Source organism: Diplotaxodon limnothrissa, linkage group LG7, assembly GCF_057381915.1.
Source record: "Diplotaxodon limnothrissa isolate DT_005_m linkage group LG7, D_limnothrissa_male_GT1.1, whole genome shotgun sequence".
Classification (NCBI taxonomy): domain Eukaryota; kingdom Metazoa; phylum Chordata; class Actinopteri; order Cichliformes; family Cichlidae; genus Diplotaxodon; species Diplotaxodon limnothrissa.
The window spans coordinates 23066356-23090864 of NC_140602.1; the positions used below are offsets into that span (position 1 = coordinate 23066356).

The following is a 24509-nucleotide window of genomic DNA, read 5'->3' on the forward strand; positions in this document are numbered from 1 at the left end:
TTTTGATATGAAGATGTTCTACTGAGGTACTGAAATCCAAGAACTTCATGGTCAGCTGCCTAAAGACACTCACTTTGCTAACTTTTCCATTCTCTTCTTCCACAGCTGGTGTACAGCGGCTACAGCAAAGAAACTCTGGGCCTTCGGGAGCTGCAGCTGAGCGTGCTCAGTGCTGAGTCGCTGCGTGAGAACTACTTCCTGGGTGGCATTACGCTCAGGCTCAAAGACTTTGACCTCAGCAACGAGACGGTCAAGTGGTACAAACTAACGGCCGTTCCATACTTCTAACCCCTGCCCACCTCCCTCTGCCGAAGCAACAGTTCTGACTCTGCCTCTTCAAGCAAAAAACAAACAAAAAACAGCGCTGCATTCAAATCATATGGGAAATGCAGCAGATGCTTACTTGAAAATGGTGGTCACCTCAGCTTTCAGTTCACTTCAGCACTGCTCTTTCTTTTCCTTCTTTTCTTTTATGGATGAATTTCCTACCATTCAGATCGTTCAGTAATAATCTGCAATATTTTACTTTCAAATCTATTAAACCAAATTAACTATTTCTTCCACATGAATTGTGTTGTAATTAGTATTCTTAAGATTTCATAAGAAGAATACTTATGTTCTCATTGCTGACAAACATATACCACGAGCAACAACATTCTGCTGAATTTTACCATGAGGTTGCATGTAATTATGTTGCCACTGAGGTTATTCCCATATGACGTGAATGTGTGAAAAACTCCTTCAGACGTGCCCTCAAAGGGCGATCGTTCGGGCTAATTCACAAATCTTCAAACGGGGGAGCCTGGTCTTCATTCTTCACCATTTCTTTTTTTCTTCCCTCTACAGCTAATCAAGATTGTTTTTGTGACAAACAATCTCCTCCTTTTGTCTCAGTTTTCCTAAAGTGTAACAAAGAGCTGTAACGTTTTGTACATTTTGATATTAGAGGACCAAAACGGCTTACTTTCAGAAGAGTATATATAGGCTGACACATTTATTTTTTAAGTAATAGAAAAGGGGCTTGTTTTGACATTTTCCTTGTTTATTTTCTATATAGACAAATAGGAGGCATCAGGGTTTCCTGCTTTGTAGCAGATACCTCTGGGTTAGAGCAGAGCGCCAGGAAATCAACCATGACCTTAATATTCCCCAAAAATGTGCCAAAAGTAATGAAAAGGACAGTAAATCAAACCACACTTTCATCAAGGTGCCTTTGTTTGTGCTCACGCTCAACATGGCCTTATTACAGGTTATATTTTATTAACAATGTGATGTCCTTATTAAAGAAAAATCTATATTCTATAAAGCTATATCAGTAGTTCTTCCACAGCAGGTCTAAGTGTGGGAGTGCAACCTTTTTTGTGACAGTGGAATGCCACTAAATGCACAATACTAGGTCTTTCACTCGTGGTATTACTTGACTGTTTTCACACAGCACACCTTAAAAGGGGAATTTGTATAATAAGCTTCAGAACATGCTTTTATACTTGCTCGGGTTGAAGATTATGATTGTTTGAAGACACTGATTGGTAGTCTGTTTGGTGCGTTCTTCAGGTGGTTCAAAACCACAAGTCAGGAACTGAGTTACTTCTGGAGTCTGGACCTGAGGCTGTTTCACCTTTGGGCAGCAATGCCACACTCACCCCTAGTGCCTAATACTGGTGTAACAATGCCATGAGTCACTGGATGGTAATAGCTGCCAGTGAAGTCCAGAACAAGTCAGGTTTTGTGACATTTAGTTGAGGGAATGCTTTGGCAAAACGACACAAATCAGATACTGAAAGGACAACTTTACCTTAAAACGTCTTCACAAAAAGGGAACAGGAATCGTGAGCATGAGATTAGCTGCTTTCTTCTCTACTTGCCTAACTATGAATCTAAAGTTGTTGTTAATGTTTAATAAAGAAATTAAGATAAATGTTTCTAAAAAGTTTTTTAGAGATCCACAAGACAACGTCATGTTATGATTATTAGTGGCTTCATTTGTTCTTTTAGCAGCTGTACAAAGAAAGGAAGCATAGTTTGTATTAACATGGCCAGTTATTTATTCCTAATTGGTGACCTCTTGCCTGAATGGATCAGTGTGTACTGTAATCCTTCTTTCTTAAAGCAAATTAAATGTTTTTGGAACGTATGTGTCAAAATTGTGGTCTTTGTGTGAAATTTGTTTGAAGGTAGATTACACAAACCTGCTTACTGATTCTATTGTTTCAATTTTTTTGCCCGCAAGTTAGGTACAGTACTGTGCAAATGTCTTGAGCTACCCCCTAATTTCTTTATATTTTGCTCCCAAGAGACCTTTCTATTATATATTTTTTCTTTAATTGTTCTTGAACAATAATTCTTCAGGCTTCCTGAGTGGCTTTTTCAAGTTTTTATTTGGATGTTGCCTGCTCTTTCCCTCAATTTGAATTCAGTCTTTGTACCCAACCATCTTCTGAGAATTTTTGTGTTTAAGCTACTTAACTCTGACCTGTGAGTCATTCAAGCATAAAAATGGAAACCAGTATGGTATCTACATATTGAACAAGAACCAATTTTCCATCGTCTTATTTGCATGTATTTTGCTCACTTTACTTCATTTGAATGTATGCAAATTGCCAAAGATCACTCAGTTTGACAGGCGTAAAATAGTATTTTTCCTCCAACAAGCTGATTCCTAAAGGACTATTAACCAGAAACTTGGCATATCTTGTCATGGTTATGGATACTTTGAGAAAACCTGGAAACGTGCAGATAAACATCTGTAAACGGTATTCTTTAAACTGGAAAGAAAAGAAATAATCTAATAACTGATAAAGAATCTGGGAGTACATCTGTTTTCTTGAGAAATGGTTTCAATGTAAGGGTTTACAGCCATTAAGAGAAATGAAGGGAAAGTATTGCAAATTACAAACTGCACTGAAAATCAGTGGCAAAAGGTCTTTGTGTGTTGAATCTAAATTCAAATGACTGGTTTAAGTCATTGTCATTATTTATGGAGAAGGTCAGAAAAGAGTTACAACAGTGACCCATTTCTAAAACATTGTGGGGGCTTTCATCCACCATGTAATACCAGCTGAAAATCATCTGATTGGCAACAGCATCATTTTCAACATAATGATCCCTAACACACTTCCAATCCATTGGTCATGGACTGGCATTCGCATTTCCACAGCACTCAGATCTCAATGTTATTGAAGCAGGGATCATCTTCACAGAGAACAGAACAAAAGGCAGTTAAATTCCAAAGGATGTGTCCTTCAAGAGGCCTGGAGTTATTTCTGAAGATATTTGAATTTACAAGAAAGCTTGCTCAAGAGTTCAGGCTGCCGTGAAGAATAGAGGTGATCAACAAATACTCTTTGAAATTGTACAGACTCTATTTCAGCCTTATATTCTGGATTTCCATGTGTGTTCCCTCGTTTCATTAAATTACTGCTCCCATTTCCCGTTTTATTTTTGCACAGTACTACATAACACTACAGCTGGATGAGAAATACCTTAATTTCTGCAGATATGAAGAGAAGCTATTTTACGAAAAAATCGTATGTTGCGGTGGACCACTGTCTGTGTTTACCTCCACAATGTATATTGAGCTTGGTGTCCCACAAATTCCGCTCACATGTCAGTGGCCAGTTTCTTCAATTGAGAAAAAATGGCGCTAACTAAAGCGGTTTCAGTGTGATAAAAATTAGCGTCCTTTACAAGGTATCGTTGTTCAGCTATTACAAACTCAAGTATTCAGTCAGACTGAAGAAGAATGAGGGAGATACTAAAAAGCTGAGCTAGGGTAGTTTTGTTGACGTCAGGTAGCGTCAACAAAACTCCGGTCTACGTCATTGCGTCATTTCCGACGCAGGCGCAAAATACCATTTTCTGTCGCGTGTGCGGCCTCTCTTCCTCTACCGCCATCATGGGTCGCATGCACGCTCCCGGGTGAGCTCTCTTTTTGTCTTTTAAAGTTGGTATTTTCCTTCTGTAGACTGGTTTTGTTTGCAGGAGATAGTTTCTAAACATGTTGTGGCTGACTGGGGTCAAAAATGAAATCTGGGATTCAACCTAAAAGTGAGAAATTGACTTACATGCACACAGTCAGTCGACATCCTCCTTTAGCTAGCTTGTGGTAGCCAAGTTAGCACATTTGCGCATCGAAACGATTTTAACTCCCCGAGTTGTACATCATGTTGCATATAAATGTATAACTTGCAAAGTTTAAGTCACGCGTGTTTCTTCTTACTGATAAAGTTAATTTACTGTGAACTGATCATTTAGTTAAGATTCATGATCGGTAAGCCAGCACTAGTATGAAGCGAGCATAACCCGGCCTAACGTTTTTTCCCCTGTTGACTTGACGATAGTTTTTGCGTTGTTCTGACCAAACTGTCAAGTTCTCACTACTAACGGGATTTTGTTTCTCGCTTACAGAAAGGGCTTGTCCCAGTCAGCTCTGCCTTACAGGCGCAGTGTTCCCACTGTGAGTACACATTCATTATATTTCGCTAAAGCGAAGTGATTATTGCACATTTTTTGAACACGCGTCCTTTATTTTAATACCGTCCCCCATTTTTGTAGTGGCTGAAGCTCACATCTGATGATGTCAAAGAGCAGATCTTCAAGCTGGCCAAGAAGGGTCTGACTCCTTCCCAGATTGGTAAGTGCTAGTTTAGGTTTTCTTCCCTGCAACATGCAGATGTTGAGATTAATTACATGACATGACTATAATAATTGAAGATCACCACAGTTCAGTTCACAACTTTTGGCAGACTCAGATATTGCTGAGCAGTTTAAAAACGTTTGGCTGCACATTACTTGTGCTAGATGCCCTTCCAGATATTTGGCTGACCATGATGTTGATACCATTATGCTAAATTTCTGCAGTAATTTTTAATTCAGAATTTCTCATAATTGTAAACGTTGGGGTTGCTGTTATCATGTTCTTGTTGTTCTTTGTCCTCTGAGCTTCAGTGCAATGTAAACCAGATGTATTACACACTGTCTAGTCTTAAGTTTTTACACTGTCATTATAAGCCATTATAATACAATAAGAAGTGTATGTTGTTTTCGCTGATATTTACAAATTAGGATAGATTGTCTGTATTGTGAGTAAAGTAAAGACGAGATGGAGCAGGTATACATTTTCCTATTGACTGATAGCTACAGGCCTCAAGGGTCCACAGAAACTCATGTCAAATCAAAACGTTTGGAAAAGTCCTACAAAGATTATTGCCAACTTATCTTACTGTGCAAACAATCATTGAATAAAATGACTTGTCATCAGTGACAAAAAAATGTGATGCCATTCAGAGAAAACTTCAACTCTTTCTCTGTTTAGGAAAATTACATTAGCCAGATGCCACTTGTGTTACATAAATCCAGGAAACACAATTTACTCACTTTGAAAAATTTTTAGTTTTGCTTTTGAATCAATATGCAGTCTTCATTTCTCTGGAATTTTTTTAATCTGTTTTAAGACTGTTTTGGCAGATTTATGCAAAACTTAATTTGTTGGCAAAATCCCATGCCTGTTTCAGTTTTATCATGTCTATAAACCTTTCTAGGTGTTATTCTGAGGGACTCCCACGGTGTTGCCCAAGTACGTTTTGTCACTGGCAACAAAATTCTGAGGATCCTCAAGTCCAAGGGTCTGGCCCCTGACCTGCCAGAGGATCTGTACCACCTCATCAAGAAGGCTGTGGCGGTCAGGAAGCACCTGGAGAGAAACAGAAAGGTACAGCAAAGCTAGGCCAATGACCTGGAACAAGATCCTATAGCATAACTTGGAAGATAAGTTTGTTTTCCATGTAAAATTAAAAATGTAATTTTGATGTTGTCATCAACAGTTTAAAGGATTTTTATTCTTTGGAATGCAAGCAATTTGAAATATAATGGGAATTGAATGCAACACGTTGTTGTTATATTTGCAGGACAAGGATGCCAAGTTCCGCCTGATTCTCATTGAGAGCAGGATCCACAGGCTGGCCCGTTACTACAAGACCAAGAGAGTACTGGCCCCCAACTGGAAGTAGTATGTATCTGTGATGCTTTTGAGATGCTTTTCTTGTTATTTGGATCGGAAAATTAAATTTTTGCAAGTCGGTTACCTGTTTGTTATCAAAAAAAATTGTCACAAATGGTAGTTTTTATTACAACACTAATCGTTTAACTGTATTGTAATGTTCACTAAGTGTATACATGGAAGTGCACAATTCATTGTCATGCTCCTCATTGTTTATTAGGAGTATTGATATTTCTGTTGTGCTAGAGAAAAACTGGAGGTAAATTAGCAGAGCAGCTACTTGGTGCAGTCTCTGCCAGTCCCCTTCACACAGTGAAACTATTTGTGTACATGTGTGGTTTAGTGTGGATGGACACATTGATGTTCTAAAAAGACAACTTGGTCCTTTTTATTCAGCTGTAGTTTTGTAGGTTTGCACATGTGGCGTTTTAAGCATGTTGTAATTTGTGGCCAACATGAACTTAATTTTGAATATAAAGAAATAATTACAACAAAGTAAAAATCATGAGTGAGTAATAGGAAAGAGATGGTTATACTTGTTCCCCTAAAAAAATATATATATGAAAATTTAATGGGTTTTTGTTTTTAAGTCAAAGGTTTTTGTTTACTAATGTTTTTTTTCCCCTTTCTGTTTACAGTGAGTCCTCTACAGCTTCTGCTCTGGTGGCATAAATTCTACACTTTTGGATTAATAAAACCGTTTAAATTGGGAGTTGTTTGTTTGTCTTTTTGTGTGTATGTTAAGATTTAGAGATGCACTTGAAATACAGGCCAAACACCGAATACAAAAAAGAATACATTTAAATGGACCGGTACTTTTACAGTGCTTTTCTACTCTGAGCGCTCAAAGCGCTTTACACAACTTGCCTCATTCACACGAGCAATGTTTTTTTTTTTTTAATGCTCTTTCTACATAAGTGCTTTGTAACACACACACGCATTCATACTCCAGTTGATTCATGGAAGAGCAACTTGGGGTTAGACTCTTGCCCACTGATATTTAGCACACAGACTGGTCTAGCCACCAACCTTCCGAATAGTAGGTGACCTGCTCTACCACCTAGGGGAAAACAAATGCAGCAATACATGCCCATTGAGAGCAGGGCCCTATACTACAGGGAAAGTTCAACATACCCAGGGCACTTTTCATCATCACTTACCAACATCAGGATAAAAGGTCACATAAAGCTGGTTATCAGCTCACTAACTTAAACCAAAGGTTAATATTCTAATTTTCTGTAAATGTAATGTTTTTCCCCACAGTGGCTGTTTCTGTTTATTTAATGTAATATAAAGTGGAGTAGCTTTTCTTTAAGCAAAGGCCAAATTCCACCCTGGATCAGACTGATTTTAGAGAAGTTATTTGGGTCTTTGCACATTTTACTAACCAGTATGTCCTAATTTGATTGTGGGGAATTTAAACTGAAGAAAGGAACACTGTAAGCACTATTTTTATTAGACTTTTATAAGTTCAGATGGCCACAAATTTTGAGACCTACCTGAAACACTGCCGACGTGCTCATGTTTGTGTTTGGGAAGGTAGGATCCCTTCAGGGTTGTCACAAAAAAATCAATATTCGGAAGGTAATCGTTACTAAGAAAATTACTTTTGAATTAGATACTCATTCGCAATACTATCTATACCAACAGTGCTGTTTTTGGGTCCTCTTTGAGATCATAGGTACTTCACAGGGTACCATTGAAAACAGGCCGGCATACAGCTCCTTCTAACTAGCAGCTGAATACACGAAGAGTAGTTTGCATTCACAGCATTTTATGAGGAATTTCAGGATCTCTTTTTAAAGCTTGTGTCTTTAAACAAAAATGAAGTACTAAATAATCGAAGATGTAACTATATAATTTTAACTATTAAAATTTACCCAGCGGTTAGAGCAAAACAGTTGAAGTATTGAGGTTTCATTCTATTTGTAGCATCAGTGTGCAAAGCGGGATATGTGGAAGATACTAAAAGACTTGATACTAAATTTGTCTAAACATCTATATGTATATATGAAGCTCATCTGGGAAACTGTCTACTGTTACATATAATTTGCAGTGTCTAAATGTTCACAGATTAATTCCAAAGTTAACTCTTCTTCCATTTCAAAGGAGACAAAAATGTGGGATAAATGACATAGAAAGTACACTTTAGCAAAAATACATTGATTGAGTACATTGCCATTTATGCACTGATCTCCCTGCTTTGATATCTGCATTACATTATGCCAAACAATAGGCTTTTGTTTATGTACATGGGTTTGAAAAAGAAATTATTCAACCAAGAAAGTGTCACAAAAGGAAAGTTAAACTGCATTCGATGAATGACGTTCCCTCCTTCTCTCCCTGCAGAGGTCCAAGGGATCTTCTAGGAATGATGATGCTATTTTCTGGAGTATTGATTGGTCAGTAGGCAGTGGATGTAAACACAAAACATAAAGAGCTAGCGCACTCCAGTGTTGTCTGTTTATAACAGCGTGACAACTCTTTTGAGCACAACTGCTACTCATCAGATGTTTCTACTCTAAAACATAATTTGCGCCTAATGTTTCAATATTAATTCCAAAGTTAACTCTTTTTCCACTTCCCTGGGACAAAAGGTGGAATAAGTGAGAGTAAAATCTAACAAAAATACATTTCTTCTCTGCATCACTTTATGCTAACCAATAGGCTTTTGTTTTTATACATAGGTTTGTATAGGAAAACAACCAAAAAACGTGTCACGCAAGGAAAGTGAAAGTCCATTCATGAATGAAATGCTGCAATCTCTATACATTTTGTTTTTATCTCTGGGAAACTCTACAAGTTTTCGTTATTATCTAAATTCACTTTTAAACCCGGGTTTTCCAGGAAGCTGAGGAAATTACGGGCACTTTCTATGCGTCACACGTTACGTTACCTGTGGGAGGAGTTAGCAGACGAGTAGGGATCTAAGCGAATACAGTTACTCTGTCCAATCACGGTGCAGCGTGACGTCAGTATGTTTATATTAACGGGAGTGTTGCAACCTCGCGACATTCAACTCCTGCTACTACAACGATGAAAATACAGCTGAAGAACATGGAGAAAATACATGAGAACATTTGACGAAGGACACCAAAAAATGGCACAGTCTTGCCGAAAAATGAAGCGACAAAACATCGACGCATATCTGTCACCGACGAATACGCGAAATCTCTTGGTTTTCGACGAGGAATACCAGAATACGTGAGGAGTTGTGTTCAACACAGTCGCCGAAACTCGAGAAGAAAGACGTGAAAATGGCTACGGTTGTTGGTTCCCAGACTAGCTCTGAGCGGACGGCGATGGAAAGGTTTGGCAGCGGAGGGATGGCTATTCTGCCGTGGACTAAACAGATGCTCACCGTGCTGTGGGAACAGCTTCGGTTGCTGGTTCAAGTCATTTACTACACTTTCCTGTCAGGTAAGAGTGAGACGAAATCAAAAGTTTTTTCCTTGCGTCTTACGCCCACTTTATAGCTGCTAAGGTTAACCTTTGGTGTGTTTACTGATGTTGGAAATTATAAGACCACTGTGTAGGTGTAAGATATGTTTAGTTTTTTTAATATAGTAACTCATTAAACGACATACCTTTTAGCAAACTTAATATTCTATGGGGCTGACACTATGCTGTGTTTTACTGTCTGAATAGTTCCTCGATTTTTTATTTTTTGTAGATGGTGTTTCTTTTCCAACTTCCGCAATGTTTACGTGCGTTTTCAGCATTTGAACATTGTTTAGACATCACAGTAACACTTCCTGTAAAACACTTGAAGTACAACACACGGACTTGTGTGTTACACTCAGTAAACCTTCTTTGAAATAATACATAAAACTGCAGTACAAACACAAACCTTGTCTTGGCCTCATAGCATGAATGGAATAATTATTTCTTCAGAAAATTTAACTTGATTACATTTTATTGTACTTAAAAGCTTTTTTTGTTTTCTTCTTCCAGTTTTCCAAATGTTCAGGTTTGAGGTTCACCTGAGAATCACAGACGAGACTGGTCAGCATATCCAGCACATGACCACAGCCACAAACCCAACAGAATCATTCCTCTTCACCTCTTTGTTTGAGGGAGACAACATGGTTGGTGGTTCAAATCCCCTCTCCAACTTCTGTGCAGACGTTGGTGACCCGTTTGCTGGGAAATCCACTGCTGAGGCCTTGCTGTCCAGTCTCCGTGCTGACGACCTGTGTTGCGGGCTTGTGGATGAGTTTGTGTCCAGAACAGCTGGCAACGAAGAGGGCATCTTTCTGGGACACCAATCTGGCTGGAAAATGGGCTTCCCTGGCGACTGGAACTTCTTTGTGTCGAGCGGCGAGGACTCGGGTTCAAACGACACCTGCCAAAAAAATAGTGAGGAAGACCTCAAATGGGATATTTCCAAGGAAAAAGTTTTCAAGCAGGACACATCAGAAGAAGATAGAAACTCTCACTGGAGCAGTGAGGAAGACCAGAACACAGTAGAATTTGAGAGTGACGAAAGTAAAGCACTTTGGGAATCTCTGTCAAAATCCAGTGATCCTTACAACCCTTTCTTTTTCTCCGCCTGCATTTCAACTAACACAGATATGGGCAAAAGAAAAAGTGAAGTAAAAGACTGTAGCGACACCGACCTCATGTCCGTAAGCAAGGCCAGTGAGGAAATGATGGGGTCTCAGGGCCTAAAGAACTGGGTCTGTCGCTCCGACAGCGAGAGCAGTTGGAGCAGTTGGGCCAGTTCGGATGGTTCGAGCCCTGACATCGACAAGGAGGAAAGTGAGAGGCTGTGGGACTTCTTCAGCAGTCCTGAAGACCCTTACAATCCCATGTGTTTCACTGCATGCACAATCAGCAGCACAGCTCCCCAAGCCACCATGTTATCTAATTGCGAAACCCCAAAATCTGATACAGACACAGAGGAGAAGGAGAGCACCATCCCCCCTTCATCCGAAGAGGATGAAGAATCACTGTGGAAATCTCTCTGCCTAAAGGATGACCCTTACCACCCTTTGAACTTCCAGGCACCCCTTCAGAGCTCTCCAAAACGAACACTCCTGCAAGACGATGATTCAGATATTCTTAATGTTCACCACACACCAAATTCATCCACAAAAGCAAAGAAATGGGCAAAAGCACCCCAGAAGCCTGTGCTGCCAGAGAGACAGACAAAGCATCACTCCCATCCAGAGACTATACTAGTGCCCTGGAAAAGATCTGGACAAACACCCACACCAACTTCAGAGATGAAAGAAAGCAAGGCTGACACCACCCAGAAGAAGGTAATTGTCTGATAATTTCTTTTTATTCTTTCACTTTTTCCACATGGAGATGTTAAAGGAACCCAAATACAAAAGTTTTGGTGTATTTATTATTGTTTTTTAGCTGTGGGCTAAATATATTAAACTGAATGAGTGTGTAAACATATTGTCAGAAATCACACTCAGTTCATTGACCCAAACCAGGGGTAGGCAACTCAAGGCCTCGAGTGCCAGTGTCCTGTAGGTTTTAGATATCACCCTGTGTCAACGCACCTGAATCAAATGATTAGTTCATTCCCAGGCCTCTGGAGAACTTCAAGACATGTTGATTTGGTCATTTAGCCATTTGAATCAGCTGTGTTGGATCGAGGACGCATCTAAAACCTGCAGGACACCTGCACTCGAGGTCTGGAGTTGCCCATCCCTGACCCAGACAAATATAGAAGAGGAGGTGATCTCATATTTAAAGTTAGAATGTTAATATCATGAAGAGGAGGGCCTACTGCTGACTCATGTACTGCGTGTGTGTGAAACAGAGATAAAGATAACTGTTTATTCCTTCCTCCAGACTGAGTGTCTTAAGCTGAGTTGTTTGTTTTCGCTTAGCAACACTGGTCGTCATGACTAAGCCAGTCATCTGACACCAGCGAGTCAGGAGAGACTGACTTCCATGTGTATCGAGTTGCAGCAGTATTGCAAAGTTAGCACAAAGGTCTTATGATTGGACAAAGTCACGTCATATTAGAAAAATCAGTACTTGGAGTTGGAAAGAGTTGACTCAAATGTAGCTTTTAGATATTTAGAGTTTATGATCCCTAAATACAAGCACTTAAATGTCATATGACTTCCAGTATTGTTCAATAAACTATAATATAATTCTTCTGAATTTCAGGTTCGATTTTCTCCTGTTGTCAAACTCCATGTCCTGCGGACCTGGCCGTTTGCGCGGCAGGCGTCTCGTAAAGGACACTGGGAAGAGATGGCACGAGACCGTGACCGCTTCCGGAGGCGAATTGATAAATTGGAGCAGGTCATTGGCCACTGTTTCACCCAGACCCACAGAGAGAACATGCGGGCCTACCTGGACAGTGCCTTGAAAAAAACAAAAGGGTCCTGAACACTGACTGTTTCATTTCCTTTTAGGATGAGAACTTGTGATTGGTTGCAATGCAACAGTGATTTTTGATTTAGGCCAATTAGAATTTTGATGTTAGGCCAACGTAAAATGTTTGGTGTCGAGTTGAACAACTTTGTACCTCAGAAGGTTTTATACATTGTGTAACTGTTGCACTGACTGACACTTTCTCATTTTAAGCTCCGCGTTACTGTGTGGAATGTTGTTTTTGTATGCCTTATATAATGACCTAGTAATGTAACTTATTGGTGAAGTTTGCCATTTATTTTTTACCTTTGTTTTCAGCAGTTTTTATGTGTGAAGAAACCACAGTCGTGACTCTAGAAAAAAGTAGAAAAGGATATCACAAAAAAAGCAGAGCTTTATATTGCAAAGTGTTTTGAGAAGTTTTGTTAAGCATGATGGATACGCGTCAGGTTCTGGTGCAATTCTTGTCTTACTGTCTTACAACTTTAGGATTTGATATTTAAGTCTTTGTCTTGTATTTTCTTATATTCCTGCACATAAATGGCAGCTTTTTAGTGCTGATTGTGAAGATGGGCGTTTATCTGATTGTATTTGCTGCATAACACTTTGTCCTCTGTGACTCACTCAGCTTGTCACAATAACATTGTGTGGCCAGACTGTCCCGAGCAAATTGATCATTAGGTGCTCTGAATCAATAAAATTTGTTACATTGTAACTTTTTTTCTGTTTGGCTTGTTTCACAACCTGACAAATGATTGGACAAAAAAAGAAATGAGTTCATACGTATGAGAAATTGGTGAAGTAAAGGTGGCCCTGAGGTCCCAGAAATTTGCAAACAACACAATGCTGAAAAATAAGTAAATCACTGGAAAAGTGATGAGATTCAAAGCGTGAATGGCACAAACATGGTGTGGGGTTGTGTAAACGTGCAGAGAAAGACAAGTTTCTCTACATTCTGAAAAGAAAGTGTGGATATCAGCACCTCCAGCCTGACTCTGACCAAACAAACTGGTTTAACCTTTTGACCCCATCTGGACACACCCAAGTGTGGTCATCCAGGGTGTGAAATTTCCAACAAAGCATGTGCCTTTGTGGACTTCAACCACTGAAGAGATAAAGGTAAGTGCATTTCTGATAAGGTGATTTACAGGTGAAAAGGGTTGCTTGGTAACTGGAGGTCTGCAAGACAATTTTATTGTATACAAAGTGCTGACTTTGGCCTGCTCCCTATCTGAATATGAATATATATATATATATATATATATTTTTTTTTTTTTTTTTTTTAAACTTCTCATGTGTTTTCCCTTACATGTTACCACACACATGCACACAGGAGCTAATAATTTCCCACTGGGACGTGAGTCTCCGTGCAGAGTGGCTGCCGTAAGGCTGTCGTAAGACGAGGGTTAAAAACACAAAGTATGATGAAATGACTTTCCTGAGGGATGAAATCAATTAGCAGGTCTCCCCACCCCGTCCCCTCCCACATGTGCACACACCATGGTGCAAAGGTGAGCAATCACTGACATTGTTGCTGTGTCAACGCAGCGGTAAGCCTACTGCTGATCTCCCACCACCTCCTCCCCTTGCAGCATGTTGTGTATGTTATTCACCATCTGCTTCAGTCTTGCACCCACCCTTGAGTGGAGTTCATTATACTTTAATATCACTAACTTGGGTTATTTCATACATTTAACCGCACCAAAAATAGTTCAAGCCAGAACTTAATTTTAACTCAGTCTAAAAATCTGAAAAGAGTATGAAATCAATTTATCAGAAATTCAAACAACCCAGACAGACACACAGAGCTTTTATGGGAACAAGAACTCTGTACTGCTTGTGACGGCCTTTCATCTAAATATGATCTGCTATTAAATTTATTCTTTTAGCCCTAAAAACATGTGAAAGTCTTTCACACGATGTGCTCAGACCGTCCTTGCGTGTATGTTCTTTACAGACATCAAAACATGCTTGTTATTCAGAGTGCAAGGCTGTGGAATGAATTTTGTTAAGAGAGTACATTTTCTGGATGCTTTGCTTTTGTTCTCAGAGGCTGGCCTGATAACGTTGTCTGTAAGCTGGAAAACAAATTTTCACATCTATGGGGTTTTCTCTTTTTTTTTGGTGTTTGCATACAGGGTGGTGAAGGTGGGGGAGGTACATCTGTCCCTCTAATTTCCTTTAGCCTGCCTGTCTGATTTTACAGTCAGACATGACTTGACTGGCTTAACACTGAATAACCAACCAAGGATTCTATGTCCTGCTCAAGGGCACTACAAGAAGACAGACAGTGATGAGGGCCAAATGAAGCTCATCACTTCACCATTCCGGGAATATAGTAGCTTCTCCTTCGTTGATCCCTTCCTTCCTTCCCATTTTCTTCTTTAACCCACTCCCCTCTCTTTGTATCTCTGTCTCCATCTTTCTCCTCCTCATCTGCTCCCAGTACCATTAGCTCAGTGGCCTAGGCGACCCCGTCTCCAGGCAACCGGCAGGAGTGGCGAGGCGCTGAAAGGATTGCAGGTGATTGCAGCAGTGGTGGAAGCAGAAGCAACAGCAGAGGCAGTGGGCTTTCAGTCAAACACACACACACACACACACACACACACACACACACACACACACACACACACAAACATTCGGTTGCCCCCTCTTACTCGCCTGCCAGAGAAGTGTATCTCCTGGGTCACAATTAGCTGATGATGCAACCTACCAGCAGCTATTGTGTCTGACACCACCTCATACAGACAGAGTGCATGAAATACAAAACGCAACAAGTCTGTTTGTCCTGCCCATTACATGGATTACGCGATCCAGGCTGTCTGTGTAATAAGATGAGGTGTTTGGTTCATCTATACTCTCTCTTTGAGACACATGTTCCCTTTTAAACTTGCTGTTTGTGATTCAAATTATTTCACAACCCTTTTGTTCAATATTGAAATTGAATGCGCCAGGGAGAATACTCTGTCTCACTCACCGATCAACAAAATCAACTAAAAGGTCCTTTCTGGGCTCTTCAACTGGCTCCAGAGAGAGCAACATAAGGAGTGGTTCACCACCAATTTAAGTGCATGGATGAAAACAGTAATAGAAGAAATGCTTACTGTTATTATCTTTCTCCCTATTATTTTCTCCCTAAGATCCACCTCCTTAAGTAAGTGTGAAGTATTGCATAGTCAGACATGAAGCTATGTGGTAAACAGTGATCCATGGCAGTATATAGCCCGTTTATGTGGATTAGTGCGTCTGAACAACACCCAGACGATACAGACAGATGGTTCAAGCTGGAGCTGAATTTAGATGTCGTGTTTAAATTTAACCACTAGGGGACATTGCCTTCTTCAACCGTCTTCTGGTACGTGACATAGCACACATAGACATCATGGTTACTAATTGATGACTGCAAGAAACGGCTACAAGATGTGCTGCAGACCCCTGTCACGTTTTTTAAGAGTCACGTGAATGCATCAGTTATTCATGTTATTCACATTCAAGGGCTCGCCGTTTAAAACCGACAACAGCATATTTATAACGTGACTTCTTGTTTTGTTTTTTTATTAGCTTCCAGCCTTCTCTGAAACATTAATCTGTAACTCAAAATAGTCTCTTTCCTGGAATGGCATGTATATTTGATGCTTACTTCCGCAACTAGATGACCATATCTGGACATCCAGTATGGTCATTAGTCATCTCTTTGAGACACAAGGCTATGTGGACACAAAGAAATGATGTAGGTCTGCTGCCCTCATGTGGTGAAGCTGGTAACATCACGGCAAAAGGGTTTTCTTGTTGATGTTGTTGTTTTTTCTATGACTTGCTGTTGATTTAACTCAAAAGAGAACCCAGTTTTAGGCCAATGTTAGGCCTGAGTCTAAAATTAGATTAAGGTATCTGCAGAGTTTTAATTTGTTTGGACCTGCATACAAAAGGGAACAGCTGTTTGTGCAAGGCAAATAAACAGAAAGGCATGCACATTTCACAACTTTTAAGGAACTAGACTCTGGCTTAATTTTTAACAGGAAATGAATGGGGCGAGAGAGAGAGAGAGAGAGAGAGAGAGAGAGAGAGAGAGAGAGAGGTAATGAAATGCAACAAAATTCCCTGCTGGATACAAAACAAGGAAGTTCATTTTTTCGGTCAAATATTCAGTCCCCGTAGCACAAAATGACATTTACAATACTTTACTGCAATGTTTTAGGGTTATTTATTTATTTTAAATTTTTATTATTATTATTATCATGATTTTTCCAACTTGCAAAACCAACTAATCCACTGGTGTTTGAGAAGGTGATGGTTACAGTAGTGACAGTAGTGCTCAGCATGATTTTTAGGCACTAAGACTGCATTAGTCTCTCTTATGTGTTCGCCAGTTTTCAATGCTGTCAAAGGGAAAACAGAACAAATTACCCTTTAATCCAATCTAGTCTGGTTTTTGTGAGATCCTGCACTGACCCAGCTGATGGAAAGGCCTCTGATTGACCAGGATCACTAGAAGTGTTGTCTTATTAAAAAGGTGAGCTCTTGTCCATAAAGCCTCACATTTAAGTATGTGATGTCTGTGAAGGTTCTCAGTCATCCAGGTCATGGTAAACTAAGGAGCTTGGAGAGAAAAGTGACTGTAGTTCTTTAAGTTTCTTGAAGATATTTCACTTCTCATCCGAAAAGCTCCTTCAGATCTAAGGGCAAATGGTAGAGCGTGTCAGATTTTTAAGACCTATTGGGAGCATTCCTAAGAGGGTCGTGGACCCACTATTGATCATCTGCCTAATCACATGAGCCAAGGTGTGAAAACCAGTGTGGATCTCCATCAGCCAAGGTTTCAAGTGAGCCCATTGTGAGACCTTGCCCCACCCTATCATGTAACTTACTGATCCTTGAGGTGATTGCTGTTGTTATATTATGCAGTATAAATTACACTGAACTGAATTATTTTGATGTTTATCCTACAGCTAACTCAATCAATACAAATTTTTTTTCAGTAAAGGCCTTTAGAGATATATTAAAGTCATTGTTTTTTTTACATTTACAGTATTCCAGGCTTTCCCAGTATCCTTTTATATCATGTGTATCATTATATGTCATGTATCAGTAATAACTAATGATACCTGTATTTTTGCCCTAACTTTGAAAGAGCTTTTTTTTATTAGAAAAACTAGTTGCGTGGGAAAATATGTGCTTTTATAATAATAACCAACATTTGGGATTAGGTCACGCCTGACTGTTATTGAATGCCACAACTGGGGCAACCTTACTGGGATCGTGCCATTGAAATGGTCGTGGCAGGGCAGGCAACCAGGCATGTTGCCTGCCCTGCAACATGTAGAGTCGCTTGAGTGACAGAGCTTCTCCTCCACAGATTCAGCAGCAACTCCAGGCAGCAGTGATTGAAGAGTGGGAGCCACCCCACTGGATGACATCCGGAAGTTAAGCCTGTCCATGGGGCATATTAGTGCAATGATCAATGCAGATGAGGGGCACACTAATTAATGATTGTGTGTGTGTGTGCGTGTGTGTGTGTGTGTGTGTGTGTGTGTGTGTGTGTGTGTGTGTGTGTGTGTGTGTGTGTGTGTGTGTGTGTGTGTGTGTGTGTGTTTTACTGTAACCTGCAACATACAGTGCATATGTTAATTGGGATTTTTTTTTTTTTTTTTTTTGGCTCTTTTTCCTTATAAAAAGATAATGATAGTCTCTCCTTGTCTTCTGCCAGAATGCCTGTATTTACTGCCTGTCTGTCATGTGTTGTGCTGCTCAGGAAGACTTTTTGACTCAGCTGTGCTGCCTTAAGATTCCTACATTTGAGCCCTGGATCTGACACACAAACACACATGCAGATGTAAAAGGAAGCTACAAGCCAATATTTTCATGTAAATTAACTTATTTGTTTGTAGAATTTATATGACAATTTTTACACATTTTTGCATATCCTTTTAAATTCGGACATATGCTACGGGGAAAATGGATACTAGATCAGCTAAAAAAGACAATTATGATAAGCTTAATATGCTTTCTGCTCTACAGCCAGCTTGAAGATGCCATCTGAACTCCACCAGAGGGAGACAGAGCAACGCTGAAAATGTCCCAGATGGTCCGGTAGGCATCAACAAGTCTTCTGAAGAAACTGACTGGATAATTTCTCATAACTCGAATGGAAATATGAGCAGCATAGTGGAGAGAATTCACACTTATAGTGAAATTGTTTCAGAAATATTGACCTTTTCACTTCAGGCAGATTTCTTTCTAAGGAGAAAACCTTTTTTGTCTTTTTTGACAGAGAAAGACAAATTTATAGGTTTTGACCACATTTAACAGCCTCAGTGAAGGGAACACATTTCATGAGTCATCGGGTGATGATCATGATTTGCAGAAAGGTTAAAAAAAACAAAACAAAAAAGTTAACTATGACTTATATAACACAGACAGCAAAGAAAGCACAATTAACTGTGATGATTGTATGACTTTTTTCATTAAACTGACTGTAAACTTTGCATTTACATGTTTTCACTAATACTGCCAGAACATCCACATTTTCAGCAGCTGAACGCTGGAAAGACTGAAATTAACAGAACAGTGACTTTACTTTTTTCTGTGTTGTTGGAGTCTAAAAGTGAAGCTCCAAATTTGGTTTTCCAGGTGATGTTTTTAACATTTAGGAAGTCCACACAGGATGGGTGAGGCTCTGCCAGGCCTGCGGGCTGTTCCACAAGTTACAAACCCTCGTATGGAGCAGAGCCATGCATTATTCAGCCCACATTTACATAAGACACAATAGTGAGAACGGTGCCAAAAAAAGTGTATGGCTGAACTGTGTGTTTGTGTGTGTTTATCTGGCGTATCAAGAGTGTTTCTGAACATTCCCGTGAATCTCTTTGCCACCTGAGGTTTTTGCTGTTCTGCCAACAATTGTTGACGCAATCTAGACGAGGGCACAGACCCCAAGGCTCATCCTCGAATCCATGAAAGCTTTGGTTACCCATTACAAGAAGAGAGAGCAAAGAAGGGAGCGGGCAGATAAAGGCTGATAGTTTCTGTGCACATTTATCTTTCTGTCTGAAAGCTCTGTTTACTGAGGACTTAAAGCCAAACCAGGTTCTCTGGCATTTTTGAAAAAACACAGGTTAGAGTGGCCATGACTTACTTCAGAATTCCTTCACGGTGACAAATGATGTAATATGATGCTCAAACAATCACAAAGTAATACTGTTATGTTCCTGTGATGGCATGCCTTTGTGTTGAGTCAGAAAGAAATCAGATAAGCGCTCAAGTGTTGATATTAGCGTTGCTATTTTGAACACATTAACCGAGTTTAGCAGTTTCACCAGAGTGAATGAGCAAGTTGAAGATTTAAAACAAAACTACAAAATAGTCCCAGAAGCACCAGAATAAGTGTCAGAGAAAGCTGGACAGGAAACAGATTCTCCACAAAACAATGCTCACTGTGAGACAAGGTGATCACTGGGCAAGCTATCTTTCAGGAGGGCCCTAGCAGCTTCAATATACCCTAAATATGTTTCCTCCTCCAGTCAAGGGTACTTTGCATCTGTTGTTACAACAATTTGAACTCTTGCGCTACCTTCAGGCAATTAGATACGGATAATTTTTAACCTCCATGGTGGAGGTTATGTTTTTCTGTTAGCATTTGCTGGCGTGCCTTCTGTCATTGCGTCTGTAAACACAACAGCACAAAAGGTTTTGAATGAATTTTGGTCCAACTTTGCAGGGGTTCAGAATGGGGTCATGTTAACAATCCATTCAAATTTGCCTCAGATCCACCAAGGTCTTCGAGGTCAACTTAATGATTTAGTAGTTGAAAATGAACAAAAAGCCTTAAAACTGAGCTGAGAAACTAGTATTCTTACAATTGTTAACATATAGAAAGTATCACATAAAGATTTAAAATATCATGTCACATTTGACTTCTGACCTCTCCTTCAAGGTCAATAGATAAGTCAAAGTGATAATAATGCTATATAGAGCTATTCAAAACTATGTTTCTTACTGCCATTGTTTGTATTGACTGCATATAGAGAATTACATACAGGTGTTCTAAATATCATTTTATTATGACTTTGTTATGTTCATTACAGTAAGAATGGTTAAAACTGTTTAAATACATTCAAACAGTTACAATACAAATATTTAAATACATGTACAATGTTCCTGACTATTTTTTATTTTGGAAAACATAAACCTTTGATCAAAAACGTTTTCCACTTAGCTTTCATGTAAACTTTTAAACAAAGTTTACCAAACAGTGAAATGAATGCTACACGTGTGTTATGTCCACATAAATCCACATGAAAAATAATTATAGTCAAAATTATGTCAGGTATATAAAAATGGGTTTCAACAGGGAAAACAACAACTGCTTGCACTTTTTTTTACTGCACTAACATTTCTTAAATTATTTTTAAAAAGCTCAAAGAAAACAAAATGAATACAGAGAAAACACTGTGATATTTCCTTAAAGGTAAGTGAGCTGCCATGTCGGAGGTTTGTGCTCTCGGAGTGCTTCTTGATCATTTGTTATTCTAACTTTCCAAATGATCAAGAAGACATTCTTGACCCTCAAAAAATGTCCTGTTTTCCCCAAAAAATCTTGGGTTAAACTTAAAGTGACGACTCAGACCTCACAGATGAAACCTGAAATAAAGCCTCAAATACCAAAAGGTACAAAACTGTCAAATTCAATTAATTTTTGCATCTGTTTGGTTGTTCTTTCAACCTGGAGACTGGATCTGTTATTATTTATTTTGCATTATTAAAAGCACTGAAGTTGACATTAAACTAAGGCTTTTCAGGCAATTACCAAGATACATTCTTCTGGGGAAACAGCTACACTTCTACACTGAAAAATCATTTACTGGCCTCAGTGAATTGCAACTACTCATGTTTAGATTTCTGTTGTTCAGCCTTGTGATAAAAACAGCCAGCAGCCGTCTGTAGGTGGCACAGCTGTCAAAATCCTGCAGCTGTTGCCTTCCTTACCTGCAGATGGCACACATCAAGAGTCTTACATCTCTAATGTAAAACTGCTGCTGCAGTTTCTCTTCTGGATTGGAACAGCGAGTCCTTCATTGAAAGTCAGCAGAGTGGCGTTTACTTAGTGTGGTTCTTTGTTGTGTGTGTTTCGCTACTTTCACATCGATCTGTTTCTTGAGGCAGGTTTTATTGCTTGAGAATTTTGAAAACTATTCTTTACCCCACTGGCCTGCTATTTTCAGAGACAACTTTTTGATATGACAGATGCATCAAGAAAATAATTTCTAAAAAAGAGACTGTTTCTTTAAGTGAGGTGGATGATTTTAGAGGTTCAAAAATTAAATATGAGTCATTTTATTCAAGCATACTTCCCATTTAAAATCTCCACAGATGGTCACTCATTTCAGTCTTTGAATTTCATGTGTATAAAAATATACTTTTCTATGTGAGGTATCGTCACAATTGTCAAAATTTGGTCCACAACCGTTCCGCTTCTTTGACACACATCTGCATTTTTGTTGCCTCGCTGGCAGCTCTGTGTACACACAGATCCACAGTGTTCCCATCCTGCATCCAGATCCGGGTGTCTTGTTTCTCTGTGTTTGCTTTCTTTGTTTTCTCTTGTGTCTTTCAGTGCTTCACACACTACTGGCGATAATGGATGTCCTGGTGACTGCTGTTTTTGTGCAGTATAAATAAAAGAAGGGGAGCAACAGGCACAGGCTGATAAACACCTCAGCTGGCTGCTGTCTGCTTTGTAAAAAAAACCCAAAAAAACAACAACCCCACACTATTCTCTAGTCAAACTGCATAAGATGAGACCACTTTTTTCACATAGTAGATATTTTCCTCCAGATGATAGCATAGAGTTTGAATGGGCCAAAAACCAGTAGGAATTAAACTGCATTCTCTAGAATGCGTTGGAGTGGAGAAGCAACAAATTACAGTGAGTGAACACAAGATGACAAGGACAAGCACAGTAAAATAAAAATGTCAGCACGATGACAAAATGCTGCAATAAAATGCATGAAAGAAAAGTCAAAATAATTGAGTCTCCCTAATCCAGGAAATGGAGTCATCAGGGAAGTGAGTGTGGCAGTCGGTGAGCAGATGTATCTTTTTATGTGTGTGTCACTGTGTATTAGACATTGCATGCACTCATGTTAAAGAAGGATGCAGGAAGAGAAAGAAAGAGGAGGATTATGCAGGATCCAGGGCCTCCTTCTAGGTGGTTTATCAGTAAGGATATGCACAGATTCAACAGCAGTGTGCAAAATCATTGTACCGTGTAATCTGCATATTGACAGATGTTAAGCTGCAGTAATACACATTTTATATTTATAACTGAAAAACAAAATATTTCAAAGACCCAACAAAGAACTGGCATCTGATTCTATTTAGTGATGACAGTTAAGCACTGACTGGGTTTCCATGAAAAACATTGCACTGGGATAATTATGTTGCTTTGTGTCTGCAATATGTGTAAAACAGAGTAATCACTTACTAACAGGTTCAGCAACAACTGTCAAGTGATGATAGGCGACTGTTGTTTTTGCAGCTCGATGTACTACGCCACCCAAGAGGGAAAAAAAAGTTCATTATAACAACAACAGTTGCCTCAAGGCGCTTTATATTGTTAGGTAAAGATGCTACAATAATAAAGAACCCCCCCCCCAGCAAGCACTTGGTGACAGTGGGAAGGAAAAACTCCCTTTTAACACAAACAAACATCCAGCACAACAAGGCTTAAGGACGGGTCATCCATCTGTCATGACTGGTTGGGGGCCGGTACCATGTTGCTGCAGTCATGCTAAATGGAGTTACCATGCTTATCATGCTTGTTTGATTGCATGTAAGTAGCTTTGCATGATTGAAAAATTCAAAACGAATGATTATTTATATGCTTCTGTGTGCTCACCCAGAAACTCCACCCATGTGTACAATGAAGAATATCCACTCTTAATGACATCATAAGACCTTAAGGAGAGAAAAAACTGTATGAAACCAGGGTTTAGGGCATTTTGAGTACATATTCGAGTACATATGCAGACCTCAAAAGCCATTTAAGGTCTACTTTTAAGCGTTTTGGGGCCATGTATATTGCTTCTAATGCATTTTTGTAAATTCAATCATTCATTTTAATAAGTGAAAGCTGACAGCTAGTAACACACAAACATTATTCGTATATTTTTTAAAAAAGAAAGCCTTAAAGACAAAAAACTCTCAAATATTGAATTTTAGTGGGGCTGTGCCTTTTTTTAATGTTCTGGTATGCAAATCTGCAGTATGTGTATACTGTAAGTTCAGGGTTAGGTGGGCCAGCACCTCAACACATACATATAGTGCTGCAGAGCTGTTAGCGTCAATTTCCTGACGTGTGAGCCTGTGATATCATGACTTGGCTGGAAAAGTCTCTCATTGTTTTTTTCATATGCGAGCACTTTATCTTTCCACACAAATACACTCCAAATGGTAGAAAAATCCCCTGGGATTTCAGTGGCCGAGGCTGTGCGTGCCGACCTCTACCTGCCCTTCAGCTCACTCTGCCTTGTCAGGAGTTTCTGTTGTTGATTTGGCGGTGCCTCCACAAAGCAAGTGCTGGCAACTGAAACCAGACAGGGGAGAGGGTACCAAACACATGTACTCGAAAATCCCCAGATGTGAAAAATGTGCAAAATTAAACCAGCAGATTATTTGGCCATGCTTCCCTGCTGGAAACAAGTGTTGAAATTGGAAAATTGTTATAACTCGACAACAAAATCAAAATCAAAATGGAGTTTAACATGCTCTAGTGTTTGGAAATCAATGGAAAACATTTGTGTTTTTAGAATAGGCTCCAGGGAGTGGTAAATGAAGACCACTGTGACAAATATCAACAAAGGCTTTGTGTTCTTCACACTGCATTGTACCCTTTAGGAAATGACTGTTTTTGGTGAGAAGATTTCTCCTGACTGTGAACTTAACAACAGCTCACACGGAACGCTTTGTTTTGTTTTCTCCCAAATGTGGACTTCAAAATAACAGGTCTTCATGGAAAGTGTGTCAGAATGTTGTCATAAGCATGCCATCACATGTCTCATGGATGTGGAGTCACTTCGGAAAATGAAATTCCAGTGAGCTCAGAGTTCCTGATGAGTGACTCAGAACAACAGCGTCTGACAGCTGATGGAGGCTCGTATTTATCTTA

General features: G+C 39.5%; 3 protein-coding genes and 1 non-coding gene across 5 annotated transcripts in view; all 4 read left to right on the forward strand.

Annotated features, from left to right (window-relative positions):
• Window positions 1-2105, forward strand: part of pik3c2a (phosphatidylinositol-4-phosphate 3-kinase, catalytic subunit type 2 alpha) — a 41566-nt gene extending 39461 nt beyond the window's left edge. The window contains exon 33 of the mRNA XM_085359449.1: window positions 106-2105. Coding sequence (XP_085215575.1) covers window positions 106-288 — 183 coding nt within the window. The 3' untranslated portion in view covers window positions 289-2105. The remainder of the gene's footprint in view (window positions 1-105) is intronic.
• A 1754-nt stretch (window positions 2106-3859) lies between these two features.
• On the forward strand, window positions 3860-6708 carry rps13 (ribosomal protein S13). The gene is made up of 6 exons (XM_085357713.1): window positions 3860-3918; window positions 4408-4456; window positions 4555-4633; window positions 5541-5710; window positions 5907-6007; window positions 6637-6708. Exons 1-6 carry the CDS (start codon window positions 3896-3898, stop codon window positions 6668-6670), a joined length of 456 nt encoding a protein of 151 aa, XP_085213839.1. The 5' UTR covers window positions 3860-3895; the 3' UTR covers window positions 6671-6708.
• LOC146628285 (small nucleolar RNA SNORA19) lies at window positions 6181-6313 on the forward strand. Its single transcript, XR_014906456.1, has one exon. It is a non-coding gene; the product is annotated as a small nucleolar RNA SNORA19 (small nucleolar RNA).
• Window positions 6709-8993: 2285 nt separating the features above from the next.
• The window catches only part of LOC146628286 (uncharacterized), a 124616-nt gene continuing 109100 nt past the window's right edge, over window positions 8994-24509 (forward strand). The window contains exons 1-3 of one of the 2 annotated variants that reach the window (XR_014906406.1): window positions 8994-9418; window positions 9953-11262; window positions 12134-13388. Coding sequence is in view for 1 of the 2 variants with exons in the window: in XM_085359452.1 (XP_085215578.1) it covers window positions 9256-9418; window positions 9953-11262; window positions 12134-12358 (1698 nt within the window). In the remaining variant the exon portion in view is untranslated. Of the gene's footprint in view, window positions 9419-9952; window positions 11263-12133; window positions 13550-24509 lie in introns of those variants that run through there. The other variant, XM_085359452.1, reaches the window with a different exon arrangement.